This window comes from Tenrec ecaudatus, chromosome 9 (assembly GCF_050624435.1).
Source record: "Tenrec ecaudatus isolate mTenEca1 chromosome 9, mTenEca1.hap1, whole genome shotgun sequence".
Taxonomy (NCBI): domain Eukaryota; kingdom Metazoa; phylum Chordata; class Mammalia; order Afrosoricida; family Tenrecidae; genus Tenrec; species Tenrec ecaudatus.
Genome location: NC_134538.1, coordinates 121335500 through 121361894, shown reverse-complemented (window position 1 = coordinate 121361894; position 26395 = coordinate 121335500). Strand labels below are relative to the sequence as shown.

Sequence of the window (26395 nt, the reverse complement as noted above, 5' to 3'; positions counted from 1 at the left end):
GGAAAGATTAGAAATAAGGATTTCATAAATAATAAAAATTATTGGTATATTCTTGCTGCTTATACTCGTGAGGTTTGGATTTCTTTGAGTGTGCTTTGTCAGATGATTCAGAAATCTATCTCAGCATGCTGTCAAACCTGTTTTAAAAATAGGTATGAGCCACTCAGTGTCACTGAAAGGTTGTTGACACAAAGGAAAAACTAGTAAATGAGTTTGCAGAGCAAATCCTGCCATTACTGAAGGGTTATTATTTTAAACAAGTAAACCTAATTAAAGACATTTAGAACATTATATATACCTGGTTTGCTGTTGTAGTTGTTGTTTTTAAATGTAGTTGGTAAGCCAAAAAACAGAGGTATATTATCTCAGATAATTTTATTTTGAATCTGGCAATCTTTTTCCTCACATATATCAAAGCCTCTTTCTAAAATTACTGTGACTATTTAAATATTCTCTAAATATTATCTAACAGTTCATATATTTAATATAGTGGGGGCATAAAAAATCCTTTGACCTTTTGTATACTAAATGTGTATTGTACTCAGGGGAGGTTAGTTTAGAGGATCTTTGTTTTAGTAGATAATTAGAATTTGTGTCAATAAACATTCACTGAATGATAGAGAAATCAAACAGCAAAAAAAGTTACAAAAGCCTTTTCATAAGTCAGGAGTACAAAGTGAAAAATCTAGATATTTTTATATGTTTGCATCATTTTAAATACTTTGATTATTTTTTTGATGGGGAGGGAATATGATCAGGAAAATTTTGTACAATTGACTTGGCAAACAAATAATGAAGGTGTGTCTAGTTCAGACACACTTGTAACATGAGGACTTAAGTTGAAAAATGCATGGTGTCTAAGGAAGTAGAAGACAGCTGTACCAAGATTGTTGAACGGTTGGTAGGTGGACAAGGATGGCCTTGCTACATCAAGACCCTATATGCTTGATGAAGATATCGTATGTACTCATGTATAAGCACGAGTTTTTCCAGCACATTTTTAATGCAATTTTGTGGTAAAATTAGATGCCTTGGCTGATATTCAGGTCGGCTTATACTTGAGTATATGCGGTATGTATTCTGGCAAACCTGTGACTGACATTCTCAGTGAATATTATTTTAAGTTTTCTCTTACAACCAACTCCCAATGTTTGTGTAAATAGCATCCAGCCATGAAAGGATTGATCCTGTACAAGTGAATAATTCAAGTACTGTGATCTGGAGTTAGTGTACATTGGCCCAATGTGTACATAGTTAGTGTACATAGCTCCTTCTCAACAGGGCTTTAAAAAATTAGTACAAGGGGCTAATCAAAGACTAGTAAGTAAGATCGTTGTGCCCCAAGGAGATGATTGATAAGACTCTTAATCATAAACTAATATGGAAGCTTTGATAGGGAGCCAACGTCAGATAAAAAAAAACCAACACAGATTCATGAATGGGTTTTGTGCTCACTCTAACTCCTAGCTCTAGCCTAAGAACAATTAGTTTTTACATCATGACATTGCTCGATATTTGCCCTCTGGAAAGGACCACAGAAGATATAGGTTCCATAGCCAAATGTGGTGAAGAAATTAGATGGTGCTCATCTATCAGATAAAATAGCATCTGAGGTCTTTAAGGCTATTTCCAAACAAGCAGCCATCTAAAAGAGATGTTAACTAGGTCCACATAGATGAAGGACATCAACATCAGTCAGAAGGATTGTAAATCATAAATCCAAAGTCAAAGGAGGGAATAGTAATCAGAGCCTAAATTGTGAGAATCTGGTAGGCAGAAGGCTCTGGATGACATTGGTAGCCCCAAGATACATCTGTGGGAATGACACGGGAAGCCTTTGGTGATCTTTGCTCTATCCATAATAGAGGGGGATGTGGGAGGAAAGTGGTTACTAAACAGAATGCATTGAAGAGATGAGTACCGAAGATCAAAGATATACCAGACTTGAACGGTTAAAACTTTTCAGCTGATCCTCCCTCTGATGCCATGCTGGAGATGGTCGGGTTTTCAACATTTTCTGTATTTTTTTGGTTTGTTCATATTGGGGCTTATCTCAAATGTGTTATGCCATATGTTATTGGGTATCATCCTCTTGAATTTATATTATATTCTTTTCTGTTTTTTGATACATGAAGCCCAATTTTATATTTATAAATATCAGAAAACCTTGATATGATTTTAATTTTAGGTATCTTTGTTAAATCATCCTTTAACATCAGTAATTGATAGTAATTGTCCCTAGATAGTAGCTACAGCAAAAACTGATCTATTAGTGAAAGAGTGAGTGAAATTCTTTCACATATAAATTCATCTATGAAATACTTCCAGTATAAACTAGGAGGTTCTGGAATTTATTTAAAAGACTTATTTTTTAAATGAGGAGCTGATGCCAAGGGCTTACGTGGAGAGCAGATGTTTTTAGAATGATGAGGGCAATGAATGTACAAATGTGCTTTACACAATTGATGTATGTATGTATTGTGATAAGAGTTGCATGAGCCCCCAATAAAATGATTAAAAAAAAGACTTATTTTTTTAAAACAACTTTAACCTGTTTGGAAAAAAGTCATGCAGAAAGAACCTTCTTTTATTATGGCAACTGATTTTTGTTTACTTAAGAGAACCTGTTGCTAAATTAGTAATGAGGAAGGGTGTAATATAAGTATAGTCATACATCCCTTGCTCTGCAAGTAAGCAGAGCACTTACTGTGTATGTGTGTTGTTCAGTCTCCCTTCGGAAGGGGCAAGTAAAGTCGTTTGTGTGCTTTTCTCTCTCCCACAGCCTAAAATGACTAATGTGTGATTTCGGTGGAATAAATGGCGTCCAAAGTCACAGATGCTATAGTCTGGTATCAAAAAAAGGTAAGTTAATGGTCATAACTTTTAAGATATTTTTATTTTTAAAATGCTTTAGGATGTTTTTTAATAGAAAAAAATTATCTTGGTTTTCCTTATGCATATTTTACTGCTAAATAAATAAAAAGGTGATGCTTAAAATATCTGTAATTTTAGTCTTACAGGTACATTAGTTATTAACAGTTTTAAATAAGTCAAATATCCAAGATTATGAATATATGTAGCAATTTGTAAAACTATTACACATTATTTTGTTTTAATTTTTGTTATAATATTGTAATTTTTATGTTAGGAGAAGCTACAGTATATTTTTCTTATAAGTTGCAATTCAACAACTCAAATTTTCAAGTAAAATAAGCCCTTGGAATGGTTTCTGTTTTCCAAACTGAAAATCAAAATGTTTATTTTGATTTTTTAGAGTTGATTTTCTTAATTCTTAATTAGTTGTGTTATATATTACAAGATAAACTTCATCAATGTAATAGCTTCCTTTGTAAGTCCATAGAATAAGTGTCTTTTTTGAAAACAAAGTAAATTATTTAGAGTGATGTTTACATTCTCTAAAATTTATGTTTTTATATGTAGTATCTTAGATTTTTAGTATCTGCAGTGAGCTGTGTTTCTTTTTACATTTTAAAACATTTTGATGACTTATTTTTGAGATCTCCTTTAATAAAATAATTACGTTTTTAAGGCTTTCTATATGAGGGAAAACCAAGTAAAAAATTTAGTTGAGTTGGATATAAGTGGTAATTAGAACATTCTAAAAATTAGATAAACCTGAGAATGCAGTTGGCCTTTCGATGTATAATTTTTTTATGTATAATTTTTTAGTAGAATACATCACAAGTATATATAACCTCACTTTTCATATACAAAGTACTTCATTGGAAGTATTGATGATTATCATCCCATTACTTTATGGTCCTACATTAATGTCACTCTTTTTGTTTTTAATTTACAGTTAACTTAAAAATCAGTCTGCTTAGCTATAGATTTTTACAAAGAGTTTTGAAAATTGATCTTTCGTATTTTTACTTCATGAATGTTCGTAATTTACTAACATTTCTATATTTGACTTTTCATGTTAAACATTTCAACTTTTTTTTAGTTTAGTTTAGCTTTTTACTTTTTTAAAAATCATTTTATTAGGGGCCCATACAACTCCTATCACAATCCATACATACATCAATCGTGTAAAGCACATTTGTACATTCATTGCCCTCATCATTCTCAAAACATTTGTTCTCCACCTAAAACATTTCAAACTTGACTGAAGAGCATTTAAGAGCATACTGGGTTAACTTAGTTGACTTGGAATAGGAGAATTTGAAATATTGTACTCCCATTCTGTTAACACAGTGACTGTAGTTTATGTAAATTTTAATAGTGATTTATGAATTGTTTGATAAACATTCATAAAAATATGGATCTTATAGCATAACCTACATGAGAGAGAGATTTCCAGTATCCAACAACTTTCCTAATGACCATATCTGTGATGTATATAATTCTTCCATTTGATCAAAGAAGTGGGTGTGTGCCTTAGGCAGCCTTCCTGGCCACAGTGATTAGTCCAGGTATGTCCGTATGACCTACACTGACCTTCTACTAACTTTCTAAAATCGGAGCTGATCTGGAGCAGCCTCTAGATGTGTTACCACAGTGTGGAGAAAGCTGTGGACAAAGAAGACAATAAGAGCACCAGAGCTGGGTATGAGTAGGGAAAGCAAAGCAGCCCAGCCTGGTAAATACTGGATTCCTCTTCCCTGAGACTTGCTTTACTCTCGATGTTTCAGTAGTTCAGCACATCAGCAGTATATTTCCTATTCTGCTGCTGAGGCTTTCTATTCTTGTAAAGAGTTAAAGTCTTACAGACCCATAGACTGTTCTACTCTGCCCTAAAGGATCCCTTTGAGTCATAATGACTATGTGGTAAATGAGTATAGAGTATACTCTGATGAAGCTGGGTTGAACTGAATTCTGCTTTCAAAAGAAAGGGGACTTGACTAATGTCTGGATATATATGTATCTGTATGTATATATTTGCATGGTTGGCAGTTCAAAACCACCAGCAGCTGCAAGGGAGAAAGCTTTCTATTTCTGTAAACAGGTACGGTCTCGTAAACCCACCTAGGGGTCCCTATGAGTCAGCATTGACTTGATGGCAGTGAGTTGTTCAGTTTTGTGATATATATATATATATAGTTGTTGCATGCTGCTGAGTTGGTTCTGACTTATAGTGACCTTATGTACAACAGAACTAAGCACTGTCTGGTATGTATGTATAGATATATGTATATATAATTTTAATAACATAATACTTAGATAATTATATATAGTTGTTCATTTTGATGAGTTTTTACAAACATCACATGTACAAATCAGTACTCAGGAAAGAGTGCTGCCAGGTCTCAAACACCCTTCATGATTTCTTTCAGTAACAAACCATCTTGTCCCTATCCTCTTTATCCCCATCTCCCCCACTCCAAATGTATGAGGCGGAGACCTGTGTGTCATACATACCACTGTACTGTCATCCGTACCTTTGCAAACCAGAATCTCACAAGTTGAGCTCTAATAATCTCTCGTATTTGTATCATATAATTAATAATCCTTGAGTCACGGATGTTGGTGTGCTTCTTCCATGTGGACTTAGTTGACGTCTCACTTAGATGGTTGCTTGTTTGGAAATAAGCCTTTAAGCCCCAGACGCTATTTCTGATCGCTGTCATCATCTAGTTTCTTTACCGTACTTTTCTATAGCACCCGTAACTTCTGTTTCCTTCATGAAGGTGAGTATTGAGTAGGGCCCTATCATAAGAACTAATACTCAAGTGCCACTGTGAACAGGCAAGCAATAATTTAAATATATACTACTGCCTGAGATGGCAAACTAAAGATCTCAACGGGTTCCTCAAAGTTTTAGAAATATTAAATTGAATAAGGCTACCTTACTAACTTGCTCTTTCTATACTTCTGCTTGTTTAGAGTGATGAAGCAGTGGTGATCTAGAACTCTTATTTTATGGGATTCTAATCCCATGGGGAGGACGGGTGGAGCATAACACCCCAAACAAAGCAAACTAGCGAGGTGTTACTTTGATATGACCCCCTAACACACATCTTATTAAGGATATTTATTTTGGTCAAAAGTTTGAGTAGAAAGCATTTTATGTTATATACCTTTCTCTAGAGTCCCTGGGTGATATAAACGGTTCAAAGCACTAATCTACTAACCAAGAGGTTGGTGGTTTGAACCCGCTCTGAGCTGTCTCTAAAGAAAGGCCTGGTGATCTTTCATAACAGCTAAAGCCGGGAAAGCTTTTGGAGTGTAGTTCTGTACTGTGCCATGAATCAGAATCAGTGTAACACCAACTTGTGTTTTTGAGAAAAGACAAAATAAAACCTTTCTCCAACATTTTCTATTTTCTGAATCAGTCCTTGATGTTTAATTAACAGCTTTCATTTGAATAACTACGGATCATTGGGAAAAGAATAATTTAGCTTATAAGTAACTCTGCTAAAGAATGTTTATAAATGTCATTCTGGGGAGAACTTTAAAGACACAGCAGGTTAACACTGTTTCAGACACTATTGGCTCTTTCAGAGGTGGTACAGCTACCTAATTTTACACTGACAGTGGCAACCTCACAACTTATTTTACCGCTATGTTTGTTACCATAGTTAAATATAAACTGTTAAGGTATTTGGAATATAACTGGCAAATATTATATCCTTGACTAGCATCTTTATTTAACACATTATTAAAAAAGTTTTCCAGTGCGTCATAAAATATTTTTTCCCAAGTCCCAATAGGTATGAATAGCTTTATTCATTAAAGAACTTTAACTGTGTTCAAGTAGCATTGCTTCTTGGATCTCCTGTGCCTGTGTAAACACCTACATTAATCTTTAGGTCACGTATCTGGCAACTGCCGCAGGCCATTGAGAGTTTCCTTTCAGCGGGCCACTCTTCTATGTCCTCAAGTAAAGAAGCTAACGAAGAGACGAGTAAATGTAAAATTTCAAAGAATATATGTACTATACAGAAATTCTTACACTAGTTGTATTTGTAGAACAAAAAATAATCTTCTAATACCAAATATTCAGCTCTAAAGAAGACAAATCCATGACAAATCCCACACATTTGTATGTTTTTGTAATCTTAGTGTAATGAACATGATGATAGATGTCTCAAAATCCTTAAAAATACATAATTTTCTACTGATTGTTTTTGAGAACTTAGTACTTTATACCCACGAGTACTACATATAAATTCCCTTGACATTTGTAAATATTATTTGTATAGTAGCCCAGATGTCTACTGCTAAGGAATGATACAAGGTAGTTGGGTTTTTTTTTTTCTTTCCTATTTTTCCATTTTCTATACTTGTGGGAGTTGAATCTGCTATCTCTATTAAGCAAAGGCACTACTAGTTCAAAAAGTGAAATGCTGTAACTCCTGGGTCAGTTGACAAGATCTCTACATTAAACTAAAACACCACCACCACCAGTTGAGTCCTATCTCTCAGTGTCTCGGTGTTTCACCTGTAAAGTGAAGCTCTGTTATTGTTGATAGTTGGCATCCAGCCAATTCCTAGCTCATGAGACACCACCCACTCCCCCACAGCTCCACTCCCTGGTGTCGAGTAGAATTGCTCCATAGCGGTTTCAAGGCTGTGGCCTTCAGAAAACAGATCACTAGGCATTTTCTCTTGAGGCGCTTGTGATGGATAGTACAGCATCACCAGGGATACTCAGAGATCTTAGAAGTTTAATATCTAAGCTGCTTTCCCTCTCTCCCACAAGTCTATGATTTCTATGGAAGATGGATATTGACACAAACCAAAACCAAAATCACTGGCACTGAGTCAGTTCTGACTTAGCATCACCCAACAGGGCTGAACTGCCCCTGTGTGTTTCTGAGTCTCTGACTCTTGCTGGGAGTAGAAAGCCTTGTCTTTCTCCTGAAGAATGAGGCCGTATCTAACAGTGAGAACCCTAGGCCAAAACAAACAGATAAGCCAGAGTACACCGAAATTACAAGTATTTGAATTTTACCAGTACTTGCTGGTTTTTAAGATAAACGACTTTTATTAGCATGGACTTTCTCCCTGTGTAAAAAAATAGTGGCCTTTAGAATGAGGATCCATACACATTTGCATTTGGGTGGGTGTACTGTGTATAACGTACTGAGTACGTATCCTCAGGCTACTCCACATCATGGAGGAGCCAGGTGTAACATTTAACTCTAGTACTTTGTGGAGAGTGCTCTAAGAGAATGGGAAGTCACATAATGTACCCTCTAATCCCTCAATCACCGTTCTGTGATTGCTGTTGTTTCCTAAATATTTCTCATATCCCCCATGTTCTCCCTTCTGTGGTTCTTCATTCTATTCCAGTGACATATTAATTCTTTTTATTGATTTGTTAAGGAGCATTTGTTGCAGTTGTTAAAGCTCTTGACGATTTATTAAAAGGTCAGTGATTTCAATCCACCAGCTCTCCAAGGGCAAAGATCTTCTTTTAAGATCTCCAGTCTTGGAAAGTCTGTGGGGACTTTCTACTCCATGCTGTGTGAGCAATATGAGTTAGAATCCACTTGCAGTTTCTTACTTACCTGTTTCACAGTCTTCAAATGTTTTCTTTCACATATAGCATAGACTCCAGGTTTCTTCACAGGGCATTTTAAGCATTTATTTGATGTAATTCTGCTTAGCTTTCTTGCCTCTTTTTCTTCAGCTCATGTACCCTACTTTATGCCTCCAACAACTACAGCGGTTTGAGGTCTCGTGTGGTTTTCAAAGTCGCGTCTCCCCCTTCACACTTAAAAAAGAAATAAAAACAAAACAACCCTCAAATTGTTTTCTAAAACGTAAAGCTATTAATTTCCCTCTCTGCCCCCAAGGTCATAATCTAATGTAATTTCATTGCAGTTAATACTTCTATAGCAAAAGTTACATGTTTTTTTGTGGCCAAAGTAAGTGGTTTATTACGTTTGTTTCCTTTGAGTTCTCTCATTTTGCAAGTTACAGAAGAATATGGTAGTTACTAGGGTTCTCTAAAGGTTAACACTATGCTATTTGGTTTTTTAAAATGTTCTAGTTTTTAATTATTGATATGAACTCCTGGCTTTAAAGATATTTAGTGTATTCAGCTGGTTGCAATTATTGTCCTTTTTGATGTTCAGATAATTCTGCCCTGCAAATGGGAGTTTATTCAGGTTGACTTCTCAGTTGGTCACTTTGAAGTGCCCCTAGTAATACTTGACTATATTCTTTGAGGAAACATTTGAAATGGGAATAATCCTTTATGCTGCCTACGGGTAGACAGAGTTACAGAGAAATCTTGGTACTCTTATCATCTGAGATCTATGAGGGTGTAAAAAATATTGCTACAAGATTATGGAAATATTTATTAAACAAAAATATCAAAATGTAAAGGTCTTGTTTCTTAACATAACTACTACCTAGGCCTATATAATTCCATCTCTAACTCTTCCTCAAAGAATTCTGTGCTCTTTGATTTACACTATTTCATAATGGCAGCTTGGCTTCCTAGAGGACTTCAGGAGCCCTGGTGGCATAATGTTTATGCCTTGGGCTGGTAACCATAAGGTCAGTGGTTCAAAATCAACAGCTTCTCCTTGAGAAAAAGACAGCACTTTCTATACCTGTAAAGAGTTACAGTTTTGGAAACTCACAGGGACAGTTTTACCGATCGGCACTATAACATTGAGTTTGGTTTTTGGTTGGAGGACTTCAAATCATATTACTATAAAATGTTCTTTGTGTTTTTGGAGCAAAAAGTCTATAAGGGTAAGATCAGAACTGTTTCCCCACGCAATTCTCTCATAGGGCAGCTCTTGCTACCTTCAGAGACTGAGCAGGTGCATTGTTGTGATGGAGAGAAAAATAATTCTTGGTGTAGCTTTTCTGAATTTTTTTCACTAATAGAAGTTTCAGGTTTCTTTTTTTTTTGGTAGATAACAAAGTTTATTAGTGGTTATTAGGGTCAGTATACAGAAAGTGGAGGGTGGAGGGTAGCGGGGATGGGAAAACTACATGGATCATGGAATGGTATGCTTGCAAACATGTTCTTTTAATTGCTGTCAAGAAGGCTTAAACCTGTAAATAATAGAACGAGCAAAAGTTGTGTGATAGATACACAAGTGGGCTTCAAAAAGTTTGTGGGAGGCTTCCGTTATTTTAAAGTTTATTTGCAGTCATCACTGGGGCTGTATCTTGCTGATTTGTTTGCTGACTTGCTCTTCCACCTGCATGGCCAGGTGCAGGGCCTTCCTGAAACCTTGGAAGGCTGAGAGGTACTTGGCAAGGTTGGTGAGAGCGGCTTCTGCTCGGTTCTCAATGGTCTCCAGGTCATAGTCAAGCTGCTTGGTCACTGTGGGAGAGCTTAAGTCAGGTTGGCCCTTGCTTTGAGCTGAAGAGGTGCGAGGGGTCTTGGGCAGAAAACACATCTGGGAGCGCCGGCTACGAAGTGTTCAGACTGCGGCTCTTCTCTCAGTTTCAGTTTTCTTAAAGCCTCTTTATAATAAGCACTTGTGATTGTCTTGTGTATTTTGAGAAAATCTTCCAGGGTTACCTTTTTGGACTCCTCCAAAACAACTTGCATAGTCTTCTGAGCCAGCCTCTCTGCCTTGAGTTTAGCTGGCCCAGCAGATCGATCCCTCAGAAGCCACTATTTTGATGGACCTTTTTTTATTTTGGCAGGAGGGAGTGGGGGAAAGATACTCTCACAAGATTTAAGACAACTGTATTACTGAGAGATTTTGTCTGCAGCCATCCACTGATCTCAGAGGCATGTTTAAACACATTTTACTGCATATACTTGAGTATAAGCTAAGTTTTTCAGCGCAGTTTTTGTGGTAAAATTAGGTGCAGCAGCTGATACTCGGGTCGGATTATACTCAAGTATATTCAGCTTATACTCAAGTATATATGTGCCTTTTGTTTCATGACATTGATAGTACACCGTAACAGCTTTCTTTCCACTTTCTTTCTGTGTTGACCATTTCAGTCCATCCTTCTCTCCGTCCTATTCATTCCTGCTTTCTGAGCTTTATCCTTGGGCGGATACCCTTTTAATCTGGTATGGTTGATTGTTCAAAGGAGTATGTTCCTTCCTGGTGTTATTGTTTAGCCTATAGGTCTGTTGTTTGGATGAAAGGTGATTCCAGGAGTGTGGGGTCAGTACCAATACTTTTGACTTGACTCTCATCTAAGCTAATTTTTTTCTGCTCCATCTAGCAGTAATTACAAAGTTATATCCTATAATATCATTTATTATATAACATATAATATCATTTATTCTATCATTTATATATTATAATGCTATTTTCTTGTTGTAGACTGAACTTGGAGTATAATTTATTTCCTCTAGTAACCTGTGAGAGTATTAACTTTATAGTTTGTCCTTGGGAAATATTGGTTGTCATAACAACAGTAGCGTCAGGAGATAATCCTTACATTAAACTTTTAGTTTCTGTAGTTCTTCATTCTTAAATTGAGTATCTGTGACAAACCATGTACCAGTCCAGATTTTTAAAAAGAAAGATATTTTATTTAACTCTGTGGATAGCATCTATACATTGGATATTGGTTAGAGTAAGATTTAAGCATAATACTTGCATCTAGAGTAATGTGTCCCAAATATGATCAGCATTGTGTTGGTAGAATAAACAGATTTTGCAGTCAAATAACTAGGACATACTGAAAGAATGAAAGATAAGTGGTGTGATTGCGTGAGTCCGCCCTGGGAGTAATGTGCAGTTTTACTAAAAGGCGTACGGAGAAGCTCGAGTTTCTCATTTTATTTGTCTTCCTCCCCAACCTCCAACCCCTTAAGTGTCCGTGAGTCATGCTGACTTATTGGTAACAGGTAACAGTAAAAAAGTGTATCTGCTACAGATGAAAGGACGTGGAAATTGTCAGAATATGGGTTTCTGCCCTTAAATACTTGGTGACAACTTAAAAAAGCCTCAGCTTTCTAAATAAAAAACATTAATGTGGGTCCGTCCAGTTTAAAATTGTAACTGATTTGCCAAGACTTGATAGATATTCATTAGAATTTTAGCAAAATCTCCTCTAGATAAGTGGTTCATGAACAATTTAACAGATACTTATAGTGGATGCTTGATTTCTTCCTTTGCACCAGATTCAACAGAGGGAAGCGTAAATGTAAACTCTCACCCTACCTGTGGAACCCCCTGGACTCTTGCAGTTTACAGCAAGCTTTTTCTTTATGGTAATAGTTCAAGTGCCACAGATTCTAATTTGGGGAAATAATGCACTAAGCATCCAGAAACCATTTATCTTTACATTTTTCTCCTTTATAATTTTACACTATGTTGGTAAGTGGAAGGAAGCTACACAAGTTAATGCATTTGATTTTGAATAATTTAGATCAGCTTTACCAGACACATTTTTTATCTCATGATTATATGAGCATCAACGATACCTTAATGTATTTTTAAAAAATACGAAAGTCTTTAGATATCCAAGATATGTTAATCATCTTGTCATTTAAATTGCTTAAAATAGCTTTAATGCTGTTTATATTAAACTGTTAGAAATATGTAAACCAGGAAGGCACTATAGTCTTAACTCTGTGCACATGGTTTAGTCAGAGTTATGTTTTAGAATAATAAACCAGAGTCTACCCTATGATGAATTCCAAAAGAATCCAAATAATGCATATATAATCCTTCCTTGCCTCATGCAGTCTGCAGGAAAAGGAAGCTTTAGGAATTCATGAAGATGACAGTCGCTAACATGTGCATGTATCTGTTTCTATTGTTAGCTCAATGTGTATGAGCATACGTAATCCTATACGAACCCTGTAATGTTAATAATATGAACTATAAACTTTGAGGAGTGAGTGATACTGACTCATTAAGAATTGTGTATGTACTCATTAGCTTTCTTAACAAGAGCCTCACAGCTTCCCTGCTGATGAGGCAGCCCATGGAGCATCAATAGAAGCAGAAGTAGTGCTGACTTGGAGTTAAATGCCACCCTTCACAACCACCCTTAGTGATCAGAGCCAAGGCAAAAGAACATAGGCTGGCTTTTATGTAAGGGTGTAAATAGTAATAGTGGGTAAGGGCTCTGGCTTTGGAGCCAGTCTGTCTGGATTTGAATTCCTGTATTTTGCCACCTACTGTTTAACTTTGTACAACTTCAGTTTTGACAACTGTAAAATAAGAATAGTAGTTATACCAACTTTGTAGGCATGTAAGGATTGATGAGTTAACACATATAAAGTGTCTGGCACATGATAAATAATAGATGTTAACTATTATTGTTACTGCTATCAAACTGCCTCAGCTGGCAGAGGAGTTGAACACAGAGACCCTAGAAGCTTTAAATTCCTGGGCTTAAGACTTCTCCTCCCAATTAGGGGAGCCCAGTCAGTCCAAGCAGAAGAGGCCGTGAGGTTATTTTAGAGTGTTTCCCTAGGTAGGCAGTTCACCTATTAGCATCTTGATTAACTTAATGTAAAAAAAACCTCCATACGTTTTACTTTCAAGTTACCATAATTTTATACATATTGTTTCTCAAGTAAAACTCGGATTCAAACATTGTTGTTACATGATTTTCTGAGTGTAAGGATTGGAGAGACATCTTTAAGAGCTAATCATTTTTCTTCAGAAATCTATTGGCCCTATAAATGTGAAAATCAGAAATATAACATTAACTTATTGGACTGTAGTTAGAGACGTAGTAAGTGGTAGGTTGAAATAATGTTTATCAAAACATCCAAATAATTGTTAATTGTACTGTATTACTACTTAGGATGTGTGACTTTCGAAGTTGTATCACTTGGGAATTAACATTATAGGTTTGTTAAATAGAGCATTAGGCTTTACTCTAAAGTGTCTTTGAGCTTCTATTTGATTGCTAAAGTACACTTGAGTTATTTTCATTTGACTATTATTAAGTAACAGTTCATGACCCAAGATTAGGTTAAATAGAAAAACAGAAGTTAAATTAGCTTTGCCAAGATGACTTATTGGGAAAGGTTATTAATCAAACAGTACCTTGACTAATAAATCCATTGAGAACCTACTGTCATGTACCAGCAAGTTGGAAAATAAACAGCCTTCATAAATTATATAGAGTGGTGTTAGTTTTCTAGCAGCAATGTTCTCATTATAGTTGGGCCAGGAAAAAAAGGCTAGTGTTCTACTTTTCACTACACGTGTAAACTATGCTGACAATACACAGCCAAAACCCAGGAAGGAAAGGCAAATTCTGTCGATGCTGGGCCACTAAGCAGCAGACGTTCTAAGAACTTCTCTTTGGAGCTTTGTTGTTAATTTTATTCAGCTCTGTTGGCCATCCATTTCTGTGTTTGTTGATTTGCCATTTTGCCATTGCCTCAATTTGAGTTGGATATCTTCTTTTAGATCTGTGGGCCCTCCCCAGGTAGGTCAGGATTAGATTGCTGAGACGTAAGCTCAGAGATTTCCTTTTCAAAGTGTATTTCAGTCCTAATGCTGGTGATTGATTTACTGGTGTGAAGTTTGAGAGACATGTCAAATCAACTGCAGTACATGATTGCCTTTCAATTCTTAAATGAAAGATGCACTTATTAAGACATTTGGCATTTGGATTTTGAGGGGTTTATGAAATCACCTTGTCTAAAAATGCTCACTGGCTATAAAAGTTAACATTTTTGAGGCTTGAAAAACAGCAGGAAGGAGTCAGAAGAGACAGCTAGTTACTTCCAGAATGCTCTAATATGGTCAACCCTTGCTGGTTTCAACAGAGGCCAAAGGAGCTGATGATGGCTCTCTTGTGGGTTTCTTCTAGAACTTGGAGTTCTCCCAGCTCTACCAGGAAGCTCTCTGCCAGGGTTCCTCCCTTTAATATGGGAACCAGTTCAATTCCTTCCATTACTAACAGACCCAATTTGCCACAAGAGCTCCACTGTGCAACGTTGTTCTTTTCTTGGGCAATCAGGGTATTTTAGCATTCTAGTTCTTTAATCCATTTATCCCCTTATACTAGGATCGATTGATTGATCAGTCAGTTTATCTGCTTTTTAAAATAGTAGCAGAGTTTCTTGCAGTTTTGTTATTAAAATATAACATTAGCTGAAAGTGTCTATTGCACAAGAGGGCTTCAAAAGTTTGTGGGAAAATTACCTTTTAATTAAAGTTTTTCACAAACTTTTTGAAGTTCCTTTACATATCTCAGAAAAAGCGTAATTTATTTTCATATTGAGATTTCATTTTACTGATTTTGACCAGTGGTGATCAATATCTATACTATTACATCAATAAGCCATAATTTATTTATTAAGCCATCTCCCTATTTTTACACAAAGACTAATAGTATTTGAACTAATCTTTTATTTGATTAAAAGCTTTATAGATGAAGGTTTCTTAGCAAACAGTAATAGTTTTACTGTTTTGTAACATCAATCCCCAAGTTGAGGTAACCTAGCCTCCCATTTCAGTGGTCACTCCATCCCTATGCAGATGCCTCCCAGACCCTACTAAGATCTGGTTTCCAGGAATTCTAAGCCAAGAAATCTTTTTCTACCACATAGAAACTTTTTACCTTTTGAGGGCTCCAACCCTCCAGGCCAGCCCATCCCCTCAAGTGGATATTCTCTTTGTCTTACTTGAGCTTTGACACCCTGTGTTGGGCCAGCCCATATATGGTCCTCTTCCCACCCTGTCCATACTCTGATGTTTGATGTCATCTTCCTTCACCCCACAGACCTCACAAGTTCCTTCTGTCTACCTCACTTAGGCTGATATTGTATACTTGGTTGTCTCACGTGTAGACACTATCTTAGCTCACCCCACCGTGTTTTTGGCAGGCTACTACTGGGGCTCCTGTCTCCGACCCACTTTTAAGACTAAAATATTCAGGAGAGGGAAGCAGGGCAAAGAGGAAAGGAAGCTAGATGACTTTCACTATGAGCCTAGTGACCTTGCGAAGTGCACAGCATCATGCCTGTCATACTGAGTGTTCACTCTTCCGCTCCTAATCCTAGAATATTGTGCTTTGGTGGTAAACGGGAAAATACACAGTTTCTAACACCAACTTAGCTTGCTATCCCCGATAAATCTAGTTGACACTTTATTCTGTCTCGCTGGTTGGTTTTTGTACCTTCTTTATTGTCTCCTAATCCCCAAACTTCCCAGCTTCTAAATCTCTGCTAATGACTTTGCTTCGATCACCTCAGTTTCTTCTTCATTTAAAAACTCCCTATTTACCTCCCATCTTGAAACTTTTGTACGTTTAACTTTTGTTACAGTGTGTTGTCAGAGTTCTCTTTCTACCTAGTTGGCCAGTTATTTAGTTTTCTTACCTGATTTTGATTCCTTTTCTCTTATTTATTTATTCTTCTTAATATTTTGTTCTTGGTCTTAAGCTGATTTATTTTTTTTAGATGATCAGACTTCCCAAAACCACATTCGTGCTGCTGAGTTCCAAATGCCATACTTTCCTTACCTGTGTCAATGCTAGGCATAATTTCTACCTGTATTATGGCTTTACTTGGCCTTCTCAAATCCGTCGTGATTAAGGGCACCAGTGCAGTCTCTAGTACTTAACCGAGAAATTGGCCTCCTCTTCTCTTTTCCATGCTCCATTCTTGTATAATGTACTTCACACAATGTGCTCCTTTTCAGACTATAGCTCACAGATGTTTAGAACAACAGTGCTTTTTTCATTATGCTTTGAATTATGATGAGCTTTAAAATTTTTTCTTTGCATGTGTAACTTCTTAGATGCAGTTCTCTACTACACTCCTGCCTTTTTGTTGAGTTAATTCTCATAAAGTCTTTTTTCTCAACTTGAGTAACAGTGTTTTGTTGTGTAATTACCTGGAGTTTCCCAGGGAGTAAGAACTTGGTCATGATTCATAATTTGATTACACATATGTGGCCTTTAATACATTATTTTAGGGGCTAATGCACTAAGGGTATGTTTTTAGATGATACATAACCTGATAGACTATATGGGAATATTTTAAATGGCTTTCGCTATGATTACTTATAATGGATGAAATATTTGTTAATTAGCTAGATTTTGGCCTTTAAAAGATAAAAATATATTCCTAAGCTTTTGTATTTTGAACCAAATGTCAGAGTATAGCTAGGTATATATTTCAAAATATATTGAGTTCTAGAAATCCATTTTCTTACTAAAAAGTCAGGTTTTTATCTTCTCTACCAAAACAATTAAGTTTCAGTCTTAAAAAATTTTATTCATGTTCAACTGAAATATTTTTCTTTGTAGTAAGTTTTAGATTATAATAATGATAGGAAAAAAGTGACAGCCAAAGCAAAGACATTTCTTTGCATATAAATAATAATATGATTTACATTTCTTTCTCCATCCGGAATATTTTAACTTTGAAAACTTCAAGTTCTTCACTTTGAATATTTTCACTTTGAAAACTTCAAGCTCTTAAAAGCTTGAAGGAAACAAGTGGCCATCTAGCTGAGAAGCAACAAAGCCCACATGGAAGAAGCACACCAGCATTGACGAGGTACTGAAGGGATCAGTTATCAGGCATTAAAGAACAAAAAATCATATCATTGTGTGCTCACCTCCATGATACGATCGCTGAAAACAAATGGGTGCATAAGCAAATGTGGTGAAGAAAGCTGATGGTGCCTGGCTATCAAAAGATACAGTGTCTGGGGTCTTAAAGTCTTGAAGGTAAACAAGCGTCCATCTAGCTCAGAAGCAAGAAAGCCCACATGGAAGAAGCACACCAGCCTGTGTGATCACCAGGTGTTGAAGGGATCAGGTATCAGGCATCATCAGAACAAAAAATCTTATAGTGAATGAGGGGTGGAGTGCGGAGTAGAGACCCAAAACCCATTTGTACACTACTGGAGATCCCCTTGCAGATGGGTCTCAGGGAGGAGACGAGCCAGTTAGGGTGCAATGTAGCAACAATGAAAAATACAACTTTCCTCTAGTTCCTAATGCTTCCTCCCACCTCCCACCCCCCTCATTATCATGATCTGAATCCTGCCTTGCAAGTCTGGTACACTGGTACAGATAGGAACTGGAAACAGGGAATCCAGGGTAGATTATCCCTTCAGGACCAGTGGTGTGAGTGGCGATACTGGGAGGGTAGAGGGAGAGTGGGTTGGAAAGAGGGAACCGATTACAAGAATCTACATTTGACCTCCTCCCTGGGGGATGGACAGCAGAAAAGTAGGTGAAGGGAGACAATGGACAGGGTAAGATATGACAAAATAATAATTGATAAATTCTCAAGGGTTCATGAGGGAGGTGGGGAGCAGTGGGGGAGGGGATAAAATGAGGACCTAATGCCAGGGGCTTAAGTGGAGAGCAAATGTTTTGAGAATGATGAGGGCAATGAATGTACAAAATGTGCTTTACACAATTGATATATATATATATATATATATATATGGATTGTGATAAGAGTTGTATGAGCCCCTAATAAAACAATTTAAAAAAAGAAAAGAAAAACTTACACCTGTTTCAGGTATCCTTCAAATAATGCTAGAGTTATAGGGGGAAGTTTATATAGGGGAAGTTAAAATTCTATGGGTGGGCATCTCATATATTTTGTAGAGTTCTGAGAAAAAAATGAATTTAGAAGTGCTAAACAAAATGAAAAGGAAACCAAACTCATTGCCTTCAAGTCAATGCTGACTCATAGCACCCTTAGAGGACAGAGTAAAACTTCCCCTGTGAGTTTCTCAGACTATAACTATATAGGAGTCGAAAATTCCATCTTTCTCCCACAAAGTGGTTGGTGGTTTCAAATTGCTAACCTTGTGGATAGCAGCCCAACTCATAACCACTATGCCAGCAAGGGCTCCCTAGAACAGCTAAGGTTTGATAAAACAATTAGGCTACTATTAAACATTCAGAGGAGTGACTGATGTTGATGTGTTTTCAGACCACACCTTGTACTTTGATATCATCATCATTCATAGTTTAAAGTGGGTAATTAAATGACTCAACTTTCTTATTTGACCTGTAGCATTATAGTCACCTGAGTGTCAGACTCTTAATAGATTTATACAGGGTTCTATATGCATGTGTATGCATGTATAATTGGGAAGCAGAGACATTGGATGTTGATTAACGCAAGACATTGTGAAAACGAAAGAATGGAACAAAGTAGCATATTAATGGGAAAAATGATGGGAATTGCTATTTAAGATGTTTTGGCTTCTGTTAAGTTGTCCCTGACTTATGCTGACCCTGTTCACAGCGGGACCAGAGCATTGTGTAATTCATAGGATTTTCAATGGCTGACTTTTGGAAGTAGATCAGCAGGCCTTTGTTTCTAGTCTGTTATGATCTGAAGCCCCACTGAAATCTATTCAGCATTACAGCAACACCCTGCCGCTGTGGGCAGACAAGTGATGGCTGTGCTTGAGGTGTGTTGGTCAGGATCCAAACCTAGGGCTCTTGCATGGATGGTGAGAATTCTACTACTGATGTACCACTGCTTTTCTTTTATTTAAGATTACATTCCCACACCCAAACAACAACAACAACAACTGGATTAATAGATTCAAAGGGATATGGCAGGAGAATTTGGGGGAAATGAGGCTCTAATAACAATGCGCACGAGGAAGAATAAATGCCCTGTATTGATTGTGGTGATAGTTTCACAGTTCTTATAAATGTGATAGAATTATTGAAATGTATGATACATGAAGTGTATGCTAGTGAAACTGTTGATGAATAAACGAATTTTAAAAGTAGTTCTTGAGAACATAGTATATGCTAAATAACAATTTAAGGAGCCTTGGTGCCAAAGTGGTTAAGAACTTAACTGCTAACTGAAAGGTTGGTGGTTCAATCCCACCAGCTGCTCTTTGGGACATAAATATGTGGCAGTCTGCTTCTGAAAGTGGCCTACTTCCATTGAGTTGATTCTGACTTATAGCAACTCTGTATAGAATTTCCGAGGGTAAATCTTTTTTTTTTAATTTAATAAATCTTTTTATTGGGTCTCCTACAACTCTTATCATAATCCACGCATACATCAATTGAGTAAAGCACCCTTATACATTCGTTGCCCTCGTCATTCTCAAAATTCACCTTCTACTTGGGTTCCTGGAATCAGCTCGTTTTCCTTTTTTTCCCTCTCCCTCCCTCCCCGCTCCCCACTTTCCCCTGAACCCTTAATAGTTTATAAATGATTATTTTATCTTATCTTACACTCCCCGGCAGCTCCCCTCACCCACCTTCCCATTGCCCATCTCCCAGAGAGGAGGTTACACATAGATTCCCCAAGATCAGTTCTCCCTTTCTACACCCCCTTCCCTCTCGGTGTTGCCACTCCCACCACTGTTCCTGAGGGGTTCATCAGTCCTAGATTCCCTGTGTTTCCAGATCCCCACTGCACCACTGTGCATCCTCTGGTCTAACCAGGTCCACAAGGTAGAATTGGGATCATGATAATTGGGAGGGGAGGAAGCGTTCAAGAACTAGAGGCAAGTTTTGAGTTTCATTGTTGCTACACTGAACCCTGAGTGACTCATCTCCTCCCCACTACCCCTCTGCAAGGGATGCCCAGCTGTCTACAGATGGGCATTGGGTCCCCATCACGCACTCCCCTTCATCCACGGTGATGTGATTTCCCGCCCCCCCCCTGTCTTTGTTGTTTGAGACCTGGTCCCCTCTGCCCTTCAAGACCACACATGTTGGTGTGCTGCTTTCATGTGGGCTTTGTTGCTTCTGGGCTAGATGGCCACTTGTTTACTTTCAAGCCTTTAAGTCCCTGGACACTCTATCTCTCAATAGCTGGGCACCATCAGCCTTCTTCACCCCACTTGCTTATGCACACATTCGTCTTCAGCGTTTATGTGCGGAAGGTGACCACACAATGATGGTTTTTGTTCCTTGGTGTCTGCTACCTGGTCTGTTCAGTACCTTGTATTCACTTAGGCTGTGTGCTTCTTCTCTATGGACCGAGAGTAAATCTTTATAGGAGCAGGCAGCGTCATCTTTCTTCCTCAGAGTGACTGGTGTATTTGAATGACAAATCTTTATTTTGGTTAGCAGCCCAAAACTTAATTCATAGCCTGGGAAATTGCATGGGACAGTTCTACCTTGTCTTTATAGGGTCACTCTGAATCAGTCAACTTGAAGGCAATGGGTTGGTACTTACAATTTGGAGATGAAAGGATCACTAAGGAAACATTTCCTTGAGATTCTATAACTTTCTCTCGCTTTGAGGGTTTGCTTGTCATGCTTTTAACAGGCACATCAAACAATTTGTGTGTGTGTCTGTGTGTGTGTACATATACACACAGCAAAACATGCTCTTGTTGGGTACCTTTGAGTAGGTTCCGGCTCATCTGCCCTTTGTACAACAGAACAAAACACTGCCTGGTCCTGTATCCTCAACATTGTTCTTCTATCATTGCATCTACTGTATCCATCCATCTTGTCGATGGTCTTCCTCCTTTTGTTGCCTCTCCATTTTACCAACCAAGATACCCTTTTCCCAGGGCTGATCTCTCTTGCTAACATGTCCAAAGTAAGTGGAACAAGGTCTCACCATCCTTGCCTGGAAGGTTCTGTGTGAGTATAATGAAATGTTAAGGAATTCCCAGTCCTATCAAGGCTATCTACAATTTTTTATGATCCACACAGGCAGATGTTTTTAATAGTCAATAAAACACAAGTAAACACCTTTCTGGTATTCTCTGCTTTCATTCAATAATCTATCTGACATCAGCAATGGTATTCCTTGATCCACACCCTCTTCTGAATCTGGTCTGAAGTTTTGGCAGCTCCCTGTCAATATACATCCAATTGTTGAAAAGGATAGTTTCACTTTTAACTTTAAAGGTTATTTCAGAGTGGTTTCAAGGGTTATCTTAGGGCAATACTTTTAGCCTCAGGATGATAGTTCATGTAAACAACAGGGATATCATCTGCCAGATTGCTTATGCTCATATAGAACAAGATGTGATTGTGCAGCTCATGAACTTCCCATGTATGGTGTGAAAGTTGGCCTGACCAATTAAGCCACAGCATATTGTATTGGGCTGCTGCTGCCCTGCAGGCTCCTTCTTCTTCTTTTTTTAATTAAAAGATAATTTTATTGGAGGCCCTGATAGCTCTTATAAAAATACACACATTAATTGTATCAAGTATATCTGTACATATGTTGCCATCATTATTTATAAACAATTTCTATTGAGCCCTTGTAATCAGCTATTCTCCCCCCCTCCCTTGTAACCCCTTGTTAAATGACAAATTATTATTGTTTTATCCCCTGGAGGTGGGGTGGGTAGTGGTTATGTGTCAATTATTGCGATCGGTTCCCCCTACCTTGCTGATATCACTACTCCCATTCCTGTTCCTGGATTCCATGCGTTGTGAGCTCTTCTCTGTACTTGTGTACATTCTCTGGTCTAGCTGGCTTGAAGGCTTCTTAATAGATTTGGTATGGACAAGATATATGAACACCAAGTGAAGGTAACTGGAGATGAATACAATGTGGAATGCATTTATGGTCAACCTGCTATCTGAATATGGCCTTGTTAGGACTCCCAGTAGAAATAAAGTGGGGCTCTGAAGGGGACTATGGATGGAGGCTTGTCTGTATTCATAGTACCAAAAGATTCCCTAGTTATGATTCAGAAAGCAAGGAATTCAATGCAGAAGTATATTGAAACACACCATGGGTCAGAACATTGCAAGACTACACACATTACCTAATGGAAGAGGATAAAGCTGCTTACAAGAAACAATTTTCTCAATACATAAAGGGCAAGTATATGCTACTATTTGAGAGACTCTGGCTTATGAGAAGAAGCCTAAGAATGATTTTGAAAAGAAGAGGTGGCATCATCCTAAATGGTCTCTTGCCCAAAAGAAAGATCAGGTAGCTCAGAAGAAGTCAAGCTACCTCAGGGCTCAGGAGAGGTAAACCAAACTTAATTTTCTATGAGGGTTTCCCACAGAAAATCAATAAACTAATACACCTACGGGGGGGAAATTTTTCAGTCTAGGAAACACACGAGACAGTTCTACCCTTTCCTATAGGGTCACTATGCGTCAGAATTGAACCGATAGCAGTGAGTTGGTTGGTTGGAGGGCCCCATTATCATTTGATAGGATATTTCGTGGTTATGGGGTGCAATACTTACGTTTGGGGGTTTTAAAATGATCCAAAAATAAAACCTCCCAAAAATGTTATAAGAAAAATTCAAACTTTGACAAAAATAATGTCTTTACCACTGATTGAAACTAGGTATTTTTTACAGGTTTATATTTTATTGACTTTGTCATTCCACTACAGATTTAAACTTTATTAGCATTTAAAATTCTGAGCACTGAGTGTGTCGAAAGTTACAGCTTAAAGTTGTTGTTGTTAGGTGTCATTAAGTGGTTCTGATGAATAGCTGCCCTATTTACTACAGAACAAGAAATGCCCATCCTGTGACATCTTCACAATTGTTCAAAAATATTTGATCTGATCAATGCAGCCATTGAGTTCATCCATCTTGTCGAAGGTTTTCCTCTTTTTCACTGCCTTGCTACTTTACCAAGCTGATTGCCTTCTTCAAAGTACGTGCGATCAAATTTTTCCATCTTTGGCTCCAGTAGCATTTTGTCTGTACTTTCCAAGACAGAGGTGTTGGTTCCTTTAACAGTCCATGGTACTTTCAAGCTTCTTCACTGGTACCATAATTCAAATGCAATGGTTCTTCTTCTGTCTTCCTTAGTTTTCAACCTGGGCCTTCTTTTGTCCTACTTATGTTTGTGAACCTTTAATTGTCCATTAAGCATTTAATCTAATTAAAACAATTAAAACCTGTTTAAAACTTTTTAAAGGAAGAGCCTTCTGTGTAGTTTCATGATATCTGAGCCACTACTATTTTGAATGATGACCGGAGGGGTAATCTGATCAAGGAAGAATAGCTTTTCACATTGTTTTTTTTTTTCAGAGATACTTCTTTCCTTGAATTCCTAACTGACACATATTTCCAATCTCACCATTCATTCATCTCATCTAAGTTGTCACAGTTGTACACTTTTGATAGCTTTATTTTTTCCTTCTATTCTTTGCCCCTTTATTCCGTAGTTTTTGTTTTTCCTCTTACTTTCAGCGCCAGACATGGCAAGGAGTGATTGCAGTCAACTGTTATTTTAAAACACTTGTTTACACCGTGTACCCCCTTTATCATGGACAACAAATTGACTCATTGTGTGTGCTTTCACTCATTCTTTTTTTATTTTTAAATACTCTTTTTTCTTCTTTTTTTAAATTTTATTTTTTAATCATTTTATTAGGGACTCATACAACTCGTATCACAATCCATACATACATCAGTTGTGTAAAGCACATTGTACATTCATTGCTCTCATCATTCTCAAAACAGTTGCTCTCCACCTAAGATCTGACATCAGCTCCTCATTTTGTCCCCTCCCTCTCCACTCCCCCCTCGCTCATGAACCCTTGATAATTTAGAAATTATTATTTTGTCATATCTTGCCTTGTCTGATGTCTCCCCTCACCTACTCTTCTGTTGTCCGTCCCCCAGGGAGGAGGTCACATGTAGATCCTTATAATCGGTTCCCCCTTTCCAACCCACCCTCCCAGTATTAACACTCACAGCGCTGGTCCTGAAGGGATCATCCGCCCTGGATTCCCTGTGTTTCTAATTCCTATCTGTACCAGTGTACATCCTCTGGTCTAGCCCGATTTGTAATATAGAATCATGATAGTGGGGGAAGAGGAAGCATTTAAGAACTAGAGGAAAGTTGTATGTTTCATTGTTGCTACATCGCAACCTGACTTGCTCGTCTTCTCTCTGAGATCCTTCTGCAAGGGGATGTCCAGTGGCCTACAAATGGACTTTAGGTCTCCACTCCGCACTCCCACCTCATTCACTATGATAAGATTATTTGTTCTGATGATGCCTGATACACCTCGTGATCACACAGACTAGTGTGCTTCTTCCATGTTGGCTTTGTTGCTTCTGAGCTAGATGGCCACTTGTTTACCTTCAAGCCTTTAAGACCCTAGACCCTATATCTTTTGATAGCTGGGTACCGTCAACTTGCTTTGCCACATTTGCTTATGTACCCATTTGTCTTCAGCGATCATATCAGGGAGGTGAGCACACAATGATATGATTTTTTGGTCTTTGATGCCTTATCACGGATCCCTTTGGTACCTCTTGATCACACAGGCTGGTGTGCTTCTTCCATGTGGGCTTTGTTGCTTCTCAGCTAGGTGGCTGCTTGTTTACCTTCAAGCTTTTAAGACCCCAGACACTATATCTTTTGATAGCCGGGCACCATCAGCTTTCTTCACTGCATTTACTTATTCACCGGGAAGGTGAGTATCATAGAATGCCAATTTAATAGAAGAAAGTACTCTTGCATTGAGGGAGTACTTGAGTGGAGGCCCAATGTCCATCTGCTACCTTAATACTAAACCTATACATATATGTACATATATCTATTTCTACATCCTCATATATAAATATATTTGCATATGTACATGCCTTTATTTAGACCTCTCTAAGTGCCCTTTGCCTCCTAGCTCTTTCCTCTATTTCCTTTTACTTTCCCCTTGTCCCACTGTCATGCTCAGTCTTCATTTGGGTTTCAGTAATTCCTCTTGGTTACATTACCCTTGATCACACCTTACCAGGCCTCCTACGCCCTCCTTACCACCAATTTGGATCACTTGTTCCCTTGTCACTGGGTTTGTTAACACTACTTTCACATGTGCCGCAGACTGTCAGTCCTGTTGTTTTCTCCTCCAGATTGTTCATCCAGCCTGTCTTATTTAGACAGACCTGCGGAGATAAGAATATGCACAAAAACAAGACAGAGCAAAACCAAGCAAGCATATACAACAAAACAACAGCAATAACAAACCAATGACACAAAACAAAACAGAACACAACAAGAAAGAAAAGCTTTTAGTTAGTTCAAGGACTGTTTGTTGGCTTGTAGGAGTGTTTTCCAGTCTGTTGGGGCACTACGTCCTGGCCCAAAGTCCATCTTCAGCATTCCCTGGGGACCTCCCTGCTCTGTTCCCTTCCTGTTCTGTTGCACCCCCTTTGTGTTTTGCCTCCGTGTGGCCGGATGAGATTGGGCACAATTCCCACACTGTGCCTCCAGTGTTGTCCCCAGTAGGGCTATGGGTCAGTGAGGGACATCATGTCTCATAGTGGGGTCGGCCATGTGGTCCTCCCTGTGGATTGGCTGCTCTAATCGGGAACCTTGTTCTCAAGGACTTGTGGGCCAGGATGTGCTCCACTTTCTCCTTCTCCCCCTTCATTAGCACCCGTGTGCTCCCATCAGATATGTCCCTTTTCCGGAGCTGCAGATTCAATTCAGTCCTTTGAAATAAATTCTTCTGGGTGGAGGGGCAGGTGTGTTGGGATTGGGGCCGGCCCCTCAGACCTCTCCACTGGTTCCCTTCTCCACACTGGCATGTTGCTTTCACATCTTGGAGCACTGCATTGAACATTCTTTTTTTTAATTATACCACCACCATGCCTGGGTGAAGGGG

At 38.0% G+C, this 26395-nt stretch overlaps 1 protein-coding gene across 4 annotated transcripts in view; it reads left to right on the top strand.

Moving 5' to 3' along the window:
* The window catches only part of PHTF2 (putative homeodomain transcription factor 2), a 142456-nt gene that overhangs the window by 36440 nt on the left and 79621 nt on the right, over positions 1 to 26395 (top strand). For all 4 annotated transcript variants that reach the window (XM_075558488.1, XM_075558489.1, XM_075558487.1 and 1 more), the window contains exon 2: positions 2783 to 2862. In XM_075558488.1, the coding sequence (XP_075414603.1) occupies positions 2818 to 2862 (45 nt within the window). In that variant the 5' untranslated portion in view covers positions 2783 to 2817. The remainder of the gene's footprint in view (positions 1 to 2782; positions 2863 to 26395) is intronic.